The 15,280-nt window shown below is 43.2% G+C and overlaps 1 protein-coding gene across 12 annotated transcripts; it reads right to left on the reverse strand.

Annotated features, from left to right (window-relative positions):
• Positions 1-293: 293 nt before the first annotated feature.
• On the reverse strand, positions 294-9,381 carry LOC119294441 (acyl-protein thioesterase 1 homolog 1-like). 12 transcript variants are annotated; one of them, XM_037572671.1, is made up of 15 exons: positions 9,259-9,381; positions 7,826-9,135; positions 6,327-6,434; positions 6,012-6,051; positions 3,825-3,967; positions 3,559-3,738; positions 3,183-3,445; positions 2,970-3,081; positions 2,018-2,054; positions 1,788-1,857; positions 1,504-1,608; positions 1,129-1,279; positions 956-1,038; positions 773-866; positions 294-690 (listed from the first exon to the last, which is right to left on the reverse strand). In XM_037572671.1, the coding sequence occupies exons 7-15, from the start codon at positions 3,208-3,210 to the stop codon at positions 606-608; spliced, it is 765 nt and encodes a 254-aa protein (XP_037428568.1). In that variant the 5' UTR covers positions 3,211-3,445; positions 3,559-3,738; positions 3,825-3,967; positions 6,012-6,051; positions 6,327-6,434; positions 7,826-9,135; positions 9,259-9,381; the 3' UTR covers positions 294-605. The 12 variants fall into 12 exon arrangements, with proteins under 12 accessions (XP_037428568.1, XP_037428559.1, XP_037428551.1 ...); XM_037572662.1 differs by having other exon boundaries at positions 5,971-6,051; XM_037572654.1 differs by having other exon boundaries at positions 5,758-6,051.
• Positions 9,382-15,280: the final 5,899 nt, after the last annotated feature.

Raw genomic sequence — 15,280 nt, forward strand, 5'->3', positions numbered from 1 at the left:
ATCCCACTGTAAGCACAGCCAGATTCCTGTATGTTCCTTGTAATGATTACTCGAAGCAAGCACGGCGACAACTCCATGATCCTCCGGACATCCTCGGCGTCGCAAAGTTCGCCTCAGATGCTTCAGTTGACCTAGATCTGATCAAAGTGGTACACTTGAGAATATACATACAGCAAAATAATTGCTGTCCATATACTGCCTGGAAAGGGGTGCTTCAGTTCCTTCTTACAAAGGTTTTTCTCTGATATTCTAGGAACATTGTGACAAAGTCTTTGAAACCCAAAAGTCCGCGGTTGATGAGAGCACTGGTAGCATGAATAGTATGATCTGTATAGATGGTTATTTTTGCATTACAAAACAAGCACTGGTTACATTACATAATTCTGATAAATATGCTCTCACACCTTCACCAGTTTACTACACAGCACTCATGGTTGCTTGCTTAGAGCAGCAATGGCAGCCTGTAGAGATCAGGGGCATGTGGTGCTGTCACAAGCTACCAAACCAGCATTCACCTCTCTATAGTAAGTTTACACTCTGCTATATGCTACTAGGGAAGCCACCGCGTCGCGCGCACACGCAGAATGACAGAAGCGCTGTTCTCTTTAACGAGATCGGTCGACGCTGAGCCGCGAGCTGAGCCACCTGCAGACGTCGTCCATCTCTTCGGGGATGGTGTAGTGGCCCAACCTGCGGAAATAAACCATGTTTAATGTTCTGAGGAAGGAAGAACAGAGGAAGAGCTTTGTCAGGCGTGGTGTGAGATGTGTACCCGTTGTAGGACTTGAAAGTCAGATACGAGAACCCCGAGGACCGCAGGAACTCGGTCGACCGCTCCCCGTTCCTGTAGGGCACGACCTCGTCCGCTGCACGAGTAGAGGTCATCACACATAATTCAGTGACACCATGTAATACAGCTCTGAATCAGCAGCTAGCCTGTAGATTTGTTTGTTACCTCTGCCATGGCTGAGCAGGATGGGCAGGGAGGCGGCTCTTCTTGCTGCCATGTGTGAGCCCTCCATCTTGCCCCTCAGTGTCCTGAATTCACCAAAGATCATCAGGGTTTGTTTAGGAATTAGGAGCAAAAAGTGCCTGGTTCTGTGGCAGATGACTGACTGACTGACTGACCTTGAGCAAGGGAGCCAGCCGCTCAAGCTGACGACTGCGCTGAGAGTGATCGGGTAGGGGGTGCCGCTGCTGAACTTGCCATGAGCGTAGCATGCTGCCGAGTGCAGGGCAGCTGCTGCACCCATGCTGAAACCGCCGATCCCAAGCTTCACTGCATCCACAAATTGCGAACAATCAGTTAGCCATATACTTTCATAGTTCTGACACATGTGTTCAGTTCCAGTCTAACGAACCAACACGACCACAATGCTTTGAGATTCTTGTGTGTGTTCTTAGAGATAGAAAAGGAACACTGGGCCTAGCACTTAAATAACACCTTAGCATATTGTCTTAAAGATGAAGTATTTTGATTCTGAAGTTAGTAGTAACTAGTACCATCAGAAGGCTCGGAGGACAGTAGGTTCGCTATGTGTGCAGCTGAAGCATCCAGCCCCTCGATGTCGTCGCGACCATCGACCGAAGTGTCATCAACGTCAAACCCTGTTTCAGTTCAATAAAAACTGGTGTTAAGTAAGTTTTCAAAATTCACCGCTCTGACAGAATTTCACATGAATTTCATAGAAACATGATTCAGTTCCCATATCATTCATGAAAAGTTCCCGCATACAAAGCAGGGCCTCAAAACCATGCAGCAAAGTTCCAAGCAAGAAGAAACTCACATGCAGTGCAGGGGAAGCCGCCAAAAGCCGCGACGGGCCGGGTCGCTGCGGTGGGGCATATCCACTTGATCTGCATGAGCAAGTGGCCTCAAGGTGAATAAAAAAAAATTGGTTGCAACAGGACTAATCTCTGAACACGACAGGTTACATTAGTGCACTTTGTAACCACAGAATATTCTGTTTTAAGTTGGGCAATAAGAGTGCTCCAAGTACAAAACATTGATGCTTACATTGGGCAAGGGAAGAGCATCCAGGAGCTGGGACCAGCTGAAAATGACAGAATGGACAAAAGAAGTTAGCTCTCTGCATCAGGAACAGAATTGCAGCAGAAGATATTCCATTCCAGCTTCCTGCAGCAGATTGTGTGAACCACACAATGCCTAAAATTACGCTCTTACCACCCAGGTTAGTCCTTTTCGGCCAGGGTCTTGTTATTGTCCTACTTGTTAGAAAGACACCTAGATCCTTGTAGGTGTTATTGTCTTTTATTTTAGTGATCTTAACGCTTACTTAGTTAGCAAGCTAATGCTTGCCATTAAGGACTCTAATGCAGTGGTCGACAGGACGAAGATACTCCCATCCACTTCCTTGTGATAAATTATACATGGCATATTTACATGATTTGCCAAGACAGGGGATAGGAGTTAGGTATCTTGCATGAGCTACCTACACTTGTGCAATATTTATATGTCATTAGCCCACATCAAGAAGTATTTGACATTCCTCTCCACTTACTGCATGAAGAAAAGTGAGAGGCATATTGATGTCCTTGAGAAGATCGTTAGGTGTGATGTAGGACAAGGAAATTATTTAACTTTGAGTAAAGCAATACTAGGAATATATGCATGCAAAAAGGAGGCCACTTCATCGATCATTTCAGGCTAAAAGGTGCAAGGGAATAAAGCGTTCTGCATCGACACTGCGATCATCTACTCATGTCTTTTCTAGTTGACATGTGTGGTTTCTTGCATCCCTATTACATTCACACAGCATATGGCATGCATGTTGCATGGAGAAAGTGCCATCATTTATTTATCTTTGAAATTTGGCTAGGAAGTTTAGCATTCAGTTAAGACAAGTGAAGTGTGTTAGATCCATCCGATGATCAAAACCAGACGCGTGGGATGTTAAGTCCTGGAGGGGCATCACCTGACCAGGCAGAGTTAAAGAAAGAAGTAATACCTTGCACCATTGTCACCTAGGCCATGGAGCCACACAATGGTGGCTAGGTGCCGTCCCTTTGGCCTCACCACATAGCTCCTCCCATACTCGACTCGACGGCCACCCCTGCCACCTGAATGACCATTTGTGACGATCTCAGCATTGATATTTTGGCATCCATGGAGCATTTGAGATTTTGAACATGATCATATCTACGGAGAAGATGAAAATTACCAGAAGAGCTGCTTCCATAATAGCTCATGGCTTCTGTTGTCTCTGCAGCAAGAGCACTAGGTGATGCTTTAGTTTGTATGATCTTAGACGTAAGGAAGTGTATGAAGTCCACATCCCCATTTGGCTGTATTTATAGTGGAGGCCTGAAGCACTGAAGAAGGGAATATATGTCGAACAATCCCTGGAATCTGCATTGATCACACGACAGTGCGGTTTTTTCACACCGTGCTCACTGCAGCTGTCATGACAAGAGAATCTGGAACCTGGAAAGCTCTTGGGATTAGAATTTTTTTTTTGAAGGCTATATTGCTCTATAAGGAAGCATCTGGCACAATACTTACAGCCTTGAGACAGAAACGGTGATGGTGAGACCTACCATTTCATGCAAAGGTTGATAAGATGCATCTTTGACAGTGGAGAGGGAACAAAAATAATCAAATGTTGTTTCCTCTCCCTTTGATCCCATTTTACAGCCAACCAAGAATTTCCCTGCTTGTTGCATGGAGTATTAATGCCCACTGCTTTCTTCTGCCCACGAATTGGCACGACTTGCATGCTACAAAGTTAAATAAAATGGCAAGGAATATAAAGCGCACGCGAATTTTATTTCCTAGAGATGAAGCTTTCTCGCAGAAGTCTTACCTCAAGTATCACTAATCCATGGACTTTCAGAAACCATTTCTGCTGGTGGAATTTCAGTGCGGAAAGAATTGTATACCGCAACTTGTTTCAGGATACAATCAGGATATAGAGCCAAGGAAGAGTGACTATTTTGCCAGGAGTACCTATCAAGAGCCGATACCCAATCAGCATCGATTAGGGAACCATATCGGCTGAAATGCAAGGCAGCTTGCAGCATAAACGTGGTGCACTCTTCATGAAGGTACATATTCCTGAGACCTAAGTACTCTGTAGCAACATAAGTGCTTATATAAAGCAGAGTATTTCAAGTCTTATAGACATCATATGGTTCTCTTCTTACTTTCACTGGCGCAAATGGTTAAAAGATCTTGCTGGAATGAATCTAAAGCTTGAGTGTGTTTTGTCATCAAATGCGAAACTCAGTCACCTTACATTGTTTGACAATAGAAATATTTTTTGCTGAAACAAGACAACGGCAATCTTTTATATTTATTTATGGTGAGCTTTCTCATAACCAACTTCTACTCTAGGTTTGCTTGGAGCAAAGGTTGGAACCTTTGTACATATGCCTAATTGCTTTCAGAAATGGGACCCAGTTGATCCCTTCTCGACGGTGGAAATTTAACGGTGCTAAAATAACACAAGCATAAATTGACCTCAATTAAATTGTGGTAATTCGATACCAGAGTGATGCAAAGGTCTGCATCTGGTTTTTCTGGGTGCCAACCCACTATATACAGCGAGAATCATATACCATTCTCCCTTGCATTTTATAATGATTGGGATGGACGATGTGGGGGGCAGCTCTGCTAAAATATATGATCTATATGCCATTCTTGTCCCTGTCTAAGATTAGAAGTTTGGGGCTGTATCAGGCTAGATGAAGCTATTTCAGGAGACAGGTTCAACAGCCACCTGATCAAGCTTTTCTCACACGGGAAATCGTAGGCTATGCTTATGCTCTGCCCTAGTACTAGAAGCCTGCATATTCCTCCCTACTGCATATTTTCGCCGCCTCATTGCACATGCTCCTATGAAAAGTGAAGTTTCTACAAAGTCAGAAAACATTCTCGAAAAGGCACATGTACAAAATATCAGATTTGTCGTTTCTCAAAAGTATACAGCTAGGGAGGATACGAGAACAGTAAAAAAATATTCTTCTTAAAACTTTATCTACTACATGCTTGTTTTTGCTTTATTATATATCAAAAGGCTAGCTCCAATACCACTCCTGTCAAGAGGATACACAATGGCAGAGCAAATATGCAGGTACTATGTAGTCCGCATCCTCTATAAAACTGATGTTTTGCCAGACAAGCAATTCTCTGATTAAAATGCAGTTAGGTACATTTCCCAGTTCAGCTCCCACTAAGGCCAAATCACTTTGTAGAGATTACTCACTGTAACAAGAAGTCCACATCAAAGCTTGAGTATTGACAGAAGTCAACTTCTAGAATGCGAGAAGGAATGTTGCAAAATGGAAGATTGTGGCCACCGTTATCAGACAAATTATGCCTTTTAATGTTATCGTGGCATTCTGCATGCTTATTATTGTATTGGTTGATCTCTCTTGAAATTCTAAAGTAACAATCCTTGCGTTCTGCTTTGTACTATTGGTAGTCAATGTACATCAACTTTATTTGCTTTATTTGAGGTGTCTTTTGTAATTTTGTGTACATGTTGTTTGATTCTGTTTTCAAATTAAGCTTGTCATAAGCATACTGGAAATGCAAACTATTAGAGATGCAATAGTCACCATGGTGCGGAACATATCCCATGGTCAGCCTTAGGCAACGGAAAACAAAAGAAGACATTGCTTATCTCCTAAAATTCAGAGATGGGAACATCATAATCGATGAATAACAGGGGAAAGTCAGCTCAAAGCTAAAGCTCGTGTATGAGCTTCAGGCTCAAACAATTAAAATGACATTACCTGAACAACTATAATGTAACTTCAGGATTAAATTGGAAATTTATTTTCATCCATTGACCAATTCATTTATATGTTATCTGTTGGTGTCCAACTTTTTCAGAGCTCCCAGTTGTTGCCAGAAAAGGAGAACAGAAAACTATGGTCACTGGATCCAAACTCAAAAACACAAATCTGGATGTAAAGTGAAGTTTTAACTGCAAGTAACCGACTTACCTCACAGCACTGTGAGTAGAACAAGTGAAAGATTACCTCACCTCGACATCAGAAGTAATTTTGCTTTTTAAGTGCATCACGCTGGCAAAGATAGAGATCAGAATAGAATATTTACGATTGACGAATTAACTGCTATGGGCATTATGTTTAAAAGAATGTACACACATGACACGTTTCTGGATTTATGCCAAGTTCAGCATCCAACAAACAAGTGAAGTTATCATGCTACCGACTTAAATTCTCTCAAATAGTACCATGTTTGCAGCAAGGGGATGGATGCATCACATCACTCAAATCAATAAAGGAAAGCTGTGCAAGTTGCTCAAGGAACATTGTGTTCTAGACACTCAACTAACCAGGCAGGAAATTCCAGCTATTTGTTGTCATTCTGAAATCCTGAGCATGAAAACACACTCAAAGTTGGTAGAGTGGAAGAATCAAGACATTATCTCCTTTGATGTGGCCTACAGGTGTGGTAGAGTTATTAGGGTGTGAGAATGTCAATGAATAGATGTCAAAGCACAGGGAAAGTGAGGGCTATGAGTGGAGGAAAATCGAACAGCAAATATGTGGCAAGAAACAATAGTTCTTTCATAGGCAAAGCTCAATTCATTGTATGTGTGTCATTGTCATTGTCATCGTAGCTGCTAATTTCTGATTGCTTATTCAACATGATCTTGCACAGCCTATCTTTCACTGTAAGCTTTAACATGGAACGAACATTGTTCTCATGTTTCCTGTTTTCATTTTTCTTGTAACAGATTCATTTCTGAGTAGCTTTAAAAGAAAAACACCACAGAAAACACGTTAAATTGATAAGCAGCATTAATAGGACCAAGGTAACTCCTAAAAAAGGTGACAATAATAGGACCATGGTAGCGTTTTTTATGTGGTATTTGAATCAAAAAAAATATATATGACACCATGTTCAGCTTCTAGCGAAGAGCAAAGCTCAAAACTGAACTAACACAAAGTACCACATGGCATGAGTTATTAGCCATGCCCAGATTTGACTTGGCTTCATTATTTCTTCTTTACTTTAGCAATCTATAAGCAAAGTCACTAAAGGAACATATTTTTTGACATCATCAATGGAACACCATGTGTGCGGATTTCACTAGAGGAACCTCCCTGTCTATACAACAATCCAATAAAAAGTCAACCCCAAGGTATTACATTACTACAAAAAGAGATCCCATTTCAAATGAAAAGTGAGAATAACAATTTCAAATGCATCAAAAGTTTGATGGATAACAAGTTGCACACTAAAAGTATTGCTCTAAATAAATAGAGAGAGAGAGAGAAAGAGCGCTGAAAATGTAGATAATTCCAAACATTATGCCCATTGTCTCACATTTACCCAATGAAGAGCTAGCAAGTGACCGCAGCAATTAGTATGCACAGGAATCAAAAAAAGTTGACCCCAAGGTATTATATTAGAGGAAAAAGAAGCATTTCAAATAAGAAATGAGATAAAAACACTTTCCAGTGCACCAAAACAGGGTGGCATCAATATGCAACTTTGATGGATAACAAGTTGCACACTAAAGGTATTTGCTCTAAATAAACGGACAGAATGAGATGAAAATGCAGATAATTTCGAACATATGTGATGCCCCATTGTTTTTACCCCGCACCAGGAACAAACAAGTGACTACAACAATTAATACGTAGAGCAAGGAGATTAAGTGGCTTAGTTCATTCATATTACTAGAAATAACCCATTGAAGGGTCGCTTACAAGTTCTCACTGCCGAGCCAACATTGTTCCAAAGCCACAAAAACACATTCAAATGGACGTCAACTGATAAGAAAGCCAAATTAGAACAGACATAGGACTTGTCCAAGCCACTGACCAAAGCTAGAAGATCTGGACCATACCCAACAACAGGTTTCCATGAAGGAGCCATGCCAACTTAGCAAATGTGAAGCTGCTCTCGGATTCAGTGAGCATCTGACGGCGGCCATTCCGCAAAGCAGGGAATGTAAGGTCGGAGCGTTGACATGTGGTAATCGTCAAGAGTGCAGATAACGTTCAGTTTCTGACTATCCATATCATACGACATAAGTGTCTCTTGCGATCTCATCCAACCAACAAGGAAGATCAGGTTACATTCTGGATGGACCGCAGCCACCATATATTGTTCACCGAGTTCACGATAAGACCTTCCTAGCAGTTTCAAGATGCTGGCAGTATGTTTTAAGGTCCACTTTCCACTGGGATAATCCTTGAGAGCCCAAACCGATAGCACGCAATCATTAACATGCTCTATGCCCATACCGTATAAGTGTCCCTGAGAGTGCCCAATGAAAGAAAAATGAGCTTCGGGTGGCATTGGAATTCTCCTCCAAGTATCCCCGTCCGTGTTCACTGTAAATATTGAGGGTATTAGTCTCCCCCTGGGATAGAACCTGCCATCTCCATGATCATAGGCTCTGAAATACAGGGTATCATTGAAAAAGTCATATAGTTGTTCACCACCATATGCCACGATATGGCCACCGCTCTCTGTGGAAGTCCATTCTCCGGTATCCGATGAGTAGACCCTTACTGCCACTATGGTGTGGCCTCTCTCAACGAACGCGAAAACCACGAAGCGAGAGGGAACGGCGGGGTTGAAACACAAACAGAACTTGCAGCTCCAGGTTACATGTTGGCCCACCATGTAGATGTAGGGAACTTGAGGCTCTGGCACATCAAGCGCAGGCAGCACTGCCCAGATCTTGTCGGTCGCAGGGTTGCACACGAAGTATTCCGGAACTTGCGTGGTTCTATTCCAGCCTTGGCAGAGGAGAATGCCGGCGCAGCAGTTTAGGAGAATGACATTCTTGTAGTTCCCCAAGAAAGGGAGAGAGGGGTCGACCAGCGGCCGGCCCCTCCCGGACAGGTTGAGGAAGCTGAGGCCCTCGTCGCGCCGGCCGCTGACACCGTCGATATGCGGGTAGCAGAAGAAGCCGGAGAGCGTCTGCGGCGACCTCCTGCGGACGGCGGGGTCGGAACAGAGCGCCAGCCAGGCCGTGGACACGCACTTGAAGCGGCAGAGGGACCGGTACGGCACCCGCGCCAGGACCTCCGGGAGTAGGTCGCTGGGATCCTCTCCGCCGCCTGCTCCTCCTCCTCCCCCTTCTTCCTCTTCCCCATCCCGTACCCGGCCTGCTGCTGCTGCTGCGAATGGTAGAGGCAGCTCGTTTAGGGATTTGAGATGTGCTCCTCCCGGATCCCTTCCTCAGGACGAAGATTAGAAGAAGAAGAAGAAGAAGAAGAAGAAGGGGGCAGCAAACCTCACACCTGACCGCGACGGGAACGGCGGCGACGGATGAGAAGGCGGCGGCGGCGGCACTGGTGGAGGCGAGCTGGAACCCAAGAGTGCGGGGAACAGAGTAGAGCGAGCTGGTGGTGGTGGAGGCTGCTGTCTTTGGATTACTTTTTTTTTTTGAGAGTGACAGGTGCTGTATTTGGATTGGAGGCCCAAAGATAACCATCAAAATGGACCTGATGATAACAGAGGAATCTCTCTCGGCCCAAGATGCACATGCATTTTCTGTCAAGAGTACATTTTTTCAGTCCAACAATTTTTCCTTTCATTTCTCAAAATATATATATAATCTTTCCTTTCAGCTTCAATCAATTTATTTGAGTACCTGTCAAGAGTGGGGGAAGATCGAACAAGTAATATTTACCGGGCGAGAAACCACAGTTTTTTCATGGGGAAATCCCATAAATCATTTTATGTGCTTCATTATCAATGTGTCATCATTGCCGCTAAATTATGATTGCTCATTCACCATGACCTTGCACAGCCTATCCTTCGCTCTATCTTTACCACTGAATGAACACTGTATTCACTGTTCATGTTTTTTTTCAACTTTTATGAGAAATCATTTCCGAGTAGCTATTTTTTTAAACGAACATCGCAACAATTATGCTACCTTGGCAAGTACTAACATTAACAGGACAAAGGTACTTCTAAATTTACTAAAAAAAGGTACTTCTAAATGAGTGGCATTAACAGGACCAAGGTGATCTGTATTAAAAAAAAAGCTGCCATGTCTGATACTTCTAGTGAAGAGTGGGGCTCCAGACTGAAATAACACAAAGTAACACATGGCACGATTTATTAGTCGTGTCCAGATTTGACTTTGCTTCATTCTTTCATCTAAACTTTAGCGATCTAAATAAAAGTAACATATTGTCTGACAACATAAATGGAACACCATGCGTGCAGATTTCACTTAAGGGTCCTCCCTGTCCACAACTGTATATACAAGAGATAATAACAATAACACTTTCAAGTGCACAAAAACAGAGCTGCATCAAGATTCAACTTTGATTGATAAATGGTTTTACACTCAAGGTAATAAATGGACAGAAGCTAGAGATGCAGATAGTCTCAAACAGTGCTACTTTGTAATTCACCTGACAAAAGAAACAATAATAATTAACCTGAAAAGAAACACCAACCGCAAGCAATGGCGCCTGACGATGCTAAGCGCAACTCCGGGGCCGCCAGCTGAAATCACTGAACCTCATGATGGGATAGCAGGTTCGGGAATGGTGCTGCGGGACCACAATGGCTACATCATTTTTTCGGCTTGCAGATCCTTGTGGTCGTGCCCGGCTGCCCTTCATGCAGAGCTTGCAGGATGCATGGAAGGGCTGGCTCTAGCGCACCAGTGGACGGAACTTTCAGTAATCTTGGAATGCGATAGTCTCCATGCGGTCCAGTTGATCAATGCTAGGAGCAAGGATCGATCACAATATGTCATGGTCATTTCAGAGGTGAAGAGATTGATGGGTGAGCGGAAGTGTAGGGTTACTCACATTTCTAGATAGCAAAATAATATTAGTCATGATCTAGCTAACTTTGGGCGATCGGAGGACCGAACTGTGGTATGGCTCCGCTCGGGCCCACTTAACATCCCTAGTCTGTGTAGGGATGAAGTTACAGGCTCTTGAGTAATACACTCCTTTTCATCCCCGCAAAAAAAAAAAAGAAATCACTGAACCTCATCATCGCCGCTAAATTATGATTGCTCATTCACCATGACCTTGCACAGCCTATCCTTCACTCTATCTTTACCATTGAATGAACACTGTATTCACTGTTCATGTTTTTTTTTAACTCTTATGAGAAATCATTTCCGAGTGGCTATTTTTTTAAACGAACATCGCAACAATTATGCTACCTTGGCAAGTACTAACATTAACAGGACAAAGGTACTTCTAAATTTACTAAAAAAAGTACTTTTACGCCAAAGTGCACCATTACATCTCTGAAAGCGTAGAAACACATCTGGAACATCACCTGATAGAAACACATTTCATCACGAAAAGGAAAACAAGCGGACCGTTCGAATACATCAATAATACCATCAAACAACAAAATTTGATTCCGCTCCGCACTAGCGCAGAGTAGACCAAAGGTACCGCCGTATAGTTCAGCGAACGATATAGCCAAACAAACGAGGATCCACCATAACAGAGAGCAAAAGCCAGACACAAATAAAAATGCAATAGATAGTAGTATCTCCTCCTGCCAGATTGCCGCTCAAGCCTCCCTCAGTACCCAGCAGGAAAAGTAGCAGTGGGTGCAATCAGTGGCGAATCTAGCATGAAAATGTAGGGTAGGCTCAAACATCAAGTTCTAAGCCTAATTAGCAATTGCATTGTGATTCTTGCATGTAAAGCACATAAATATAATTGTTAAGTGGTATGGTTAGCTGAAATTATTGAATTCATGCTTCAACCAACTCATTCAAAAGTCCGAACTGATGGAGGAAGGTGGGCAATATATTTCAACACTCCCCCTCACGACTAGGTTATTTTAGTCCTTAGACGTGGGATCGATGTAGGCTGCAGAATCGTTTTATTTAATACTGCGTTGGCAGGGTCTTGAACTCAAGACCTCTTGGCTCGGATACCATATTAAGATTGCGTTAAGCGTATGCCTAGCAGGGACGCGTTGCGTGTTATATATAGGCCACAATGCGGCTAGGGTTTACAAGATTTAGTTGGTTAGGCTCTTGGATTGATCTCCAAGTTAACTATACAAGATAGAGATCAATTCAACATCCTACCAACCGAGTTACATGAGATAAACATGCCGCACCGGCCCTACAGCGTATATACGGTTTATACTTGCACCATAATACACATACAAGTATTCTAACACTCCCCCTTAATCATAACTTTACCAAGTTGAGATTGTTCTTAAACTCTTCTAGTTTTCGCCAAGATAAGGCTTTAGTGAAGCCATCTGCAACTTGATCATTGGTGGGAATGAAACGAATATCAAGTAGCTTCTGAGCTACTCTTTCTCGCACAAAATGATAATCCACTTCAATGTGCTTTGTTCTTGCATGAAACACTGGATTTGCTGAAAGATAAGTTGCACCAATATTATCACACCACAAACGTGCAACTGGAGAATGACTTACACGAAGCTCGTTTAGTAAGGTTTGAATCCATATTAACTCTGCCGTAGCATTAGCCAAGGCTTTATATTCAGCTTTTGTACTTGATCTTGATACAGTAGCTTGTTTCCGTGCACTCCATGAGATGAGATTTGGTCCAAAGAAAACAGCAAAGCCCCCTGTTGATCTTCTATCATCAGGACAACCTGCCCAATCTGCATCAGAAAATGCACTCACCAAAGTTGATGTTGACCTTGTGACCTTCAAACCTGTACTCATAGTGCCTCTTAGATATCTCAGGATCCTCTTTACTGCTGTCCAGTGTGCAAGAGTAGGAGTATGCAAGAACTGACATACTTTATTAATAGGAAAAGATATATCAGGTCTTGTAAGCGTTAGATATTGCAAGGTACCTACAACACTTCTATAGTTTGTAGATTCTTCAGCACTTAGTGGCTCACCTTCTTCTTTTGACAATTTTTCAGAAGTTGAGAGAGGCATATTCGAAACCTTGCAATTCATCATACCTGCTCGTTTTAACACATCTGACACATACTTTTCTTAAGTTAAGACTATGCCATCTTTAACCTTCTTTACTTCTATTCCCAAGAAGTAGTGCAAATCACCAAGATCTTTTAGAGCAAAATCTCTTCTTAGATCTTCAAGCAATGCCTTAATTGCATCCTGTGATGAGCTTGCAACAATAATGTCATCAACATATACTAACATGAAAATGGTGATTTTCCCTTTCCTATAGAAGAACAGAGATGTGTCAGCTCTGGATGGTCGAAAACCAAGCCTTTGGAGTTTCTCACTCAGCCTAGAGTACCATGCTCTGGGTGCTTGTTTCAAACCATATAGAGCCTTATCAAGCCTGCAAACATAATTATGTTTATCTTTTACCTCATACCTAGGTGGTTGCTTCATATACACTTCCTCCTCTAGAACGCCATGAAGAAACGCATTCTGCACATCCAATTGATGAAGATGCCAGTTGTTTGATACTGCAATAGAGAGAACAAGTCTGACAGTAGCTGCTTTTACAACTGGACTGAAGGTATCTTCATAATCTATCCCATACCTTTGCTTAAAGCCCTTTGCAACTAATCTTGCTTTGTATCTATCTATTTCTCCATTTGCTCTTCTTTTGATTCTATAGACCCATTTACAATCAATTATATTTCTGCCTTTGGCTGGAGGAACTAAATGCCATGTTCTGTTTTTCATAAGAGCATTGTATTCCTCATCCATTGCATTTTTCCAGTTTTTATGTTCTAAGGCTTTTGACAAATTATGTGGTTCTCCAGTAGTGGTAAGACCAACAAACCGCACCTTATCATACCTGACCGTACCATCCGTATGTATTTTTGGTGTCAAAATACCATGTTGCGACCTTGTTGTCCTCTGTGTTGGTGCAGGAATAACCGCAGAACCATCAGCCACAGAAGATCCATTCATCCTCGTACCAGGAGCCGGAGCAGCCGATCCAGACGCATCCGATCCGATGCGGATGCTGTCAGCCGCATGCACCGCATCTGATTGGCCAGCGCGAGGGACGAGGCGGATGCTGCCTCCTGTCCGCGAAGCACCCGCCTGGTCGGCCCGACCGCGTGCAGGAGACCGCGCCACCTGGCGGTTCGGGACGGGCGCTCTCGTCTGGTCAAGCGCGGAGTGCGCTTCCGGGCCCTCGCCTGTGGGCCCCCGGCTGGACGCGTGGGACGCCGCGGGCGACTCGTCTCCTCCCGAGGCAGATAGGCCGCGCTGCTGTTGGCAGGCGCGCCAGACGAGGGAGAATCAGCCCTCGGATCGCCGCCGTCAGGATCTGCAGCACCTGAATCTGCATGGTGTTCTGCGCCTGGCTGCTGCATAAAATCATGAAGAACAACCGGATTTCCACCAAAATTAACTGCAGAATTTTTATGAAAATCATCCGATGGATCAGCTGTTTGTTCGTCCCCATGATCAAGAGGGTCAGAGGGGATGGTTTCAGGAAGGAGAAGAACTTCGGAGCGAAGAGGGGTTCCGGCGTTTGGATTTAATGCAGCAAAAGGAAAAACTGATTCATCAAAGATGACATCACGGGAAATATACACCCGTCCTGCTTGTATATCAAGGCATTTAAAACCCTTGTGAAGATTGCTGTAGCCAAGAAAAACGCACTGCTTGGAGCGGAATTCTAGCTTTCTAGAGTTGAAAGGACGGAGATTTGGCCAGCAAGCACAGCCGAAAGTGCGGAGAGCATGATAATTTGGCTTTTCATGGAACAATTTTTCTAAGGGAGTTTCAAGATTGATCACCTTACTAGGAGTGCGGTTGATGAGATAAGTGGCAGCGAGGAACACTTCATCCCAAAATTTCAAGGGCATGCAAGCATGAGCCAAAAGTGAGAGACCTACATCTACAATGTGGCGATGTTTTCTCTCAGCTGACCCATTCTGTTGATGGGCGTGAGGACATGACACATGGTGTGTGATGCCTATCTGACGGAAAAAGGAGTTTAGGCGCTCATACTCGCCTCCCCAGTCCGTTTGCATAGTGATGATTTTTCGGTCAAAGAGACGTTCAACAATTGCTTGAAACTCATGAAAAACTTTGAACACTTCGGATTTGTGTTTGAGAATGTAAATCCAAGTGAACTTACTGAAATCATCTATGAAACTCACATAATAGTTTTTCTTATTGATTGAATCTCGGGCAGGCCCCCATACATCAGAGAAAACTAGCTCTAAAGGAGCATTGGAAATACTACTAGAATTTGGATAGGGTAGTTGATGGCTCTTGCCTTGTTGGCAAGCATCACATACACCCTGATTATTCAACTCTTTGCTAGAAAAGGAAATATTATTGTGCTTGAGAACATGCTGAACAATTGCCGAAGATGGATGACCTAAACGATT

Source organism: Triticum dicoccoides, chromosome 1A (assembly GCF_002162155.2).
Source record: "Triticum dicoccoides isolate Atlit2015 ecotype Zavitan chromosome 1A, WEW_v2.0, whole genome shotgun sequence".
Taxonomy (NCBI): Eukaryota; Viridiplantae; Streptophyta; class Magnoliopsida; order Poales; family Poaceae; genus Triticum; species Triticum dicoccoides.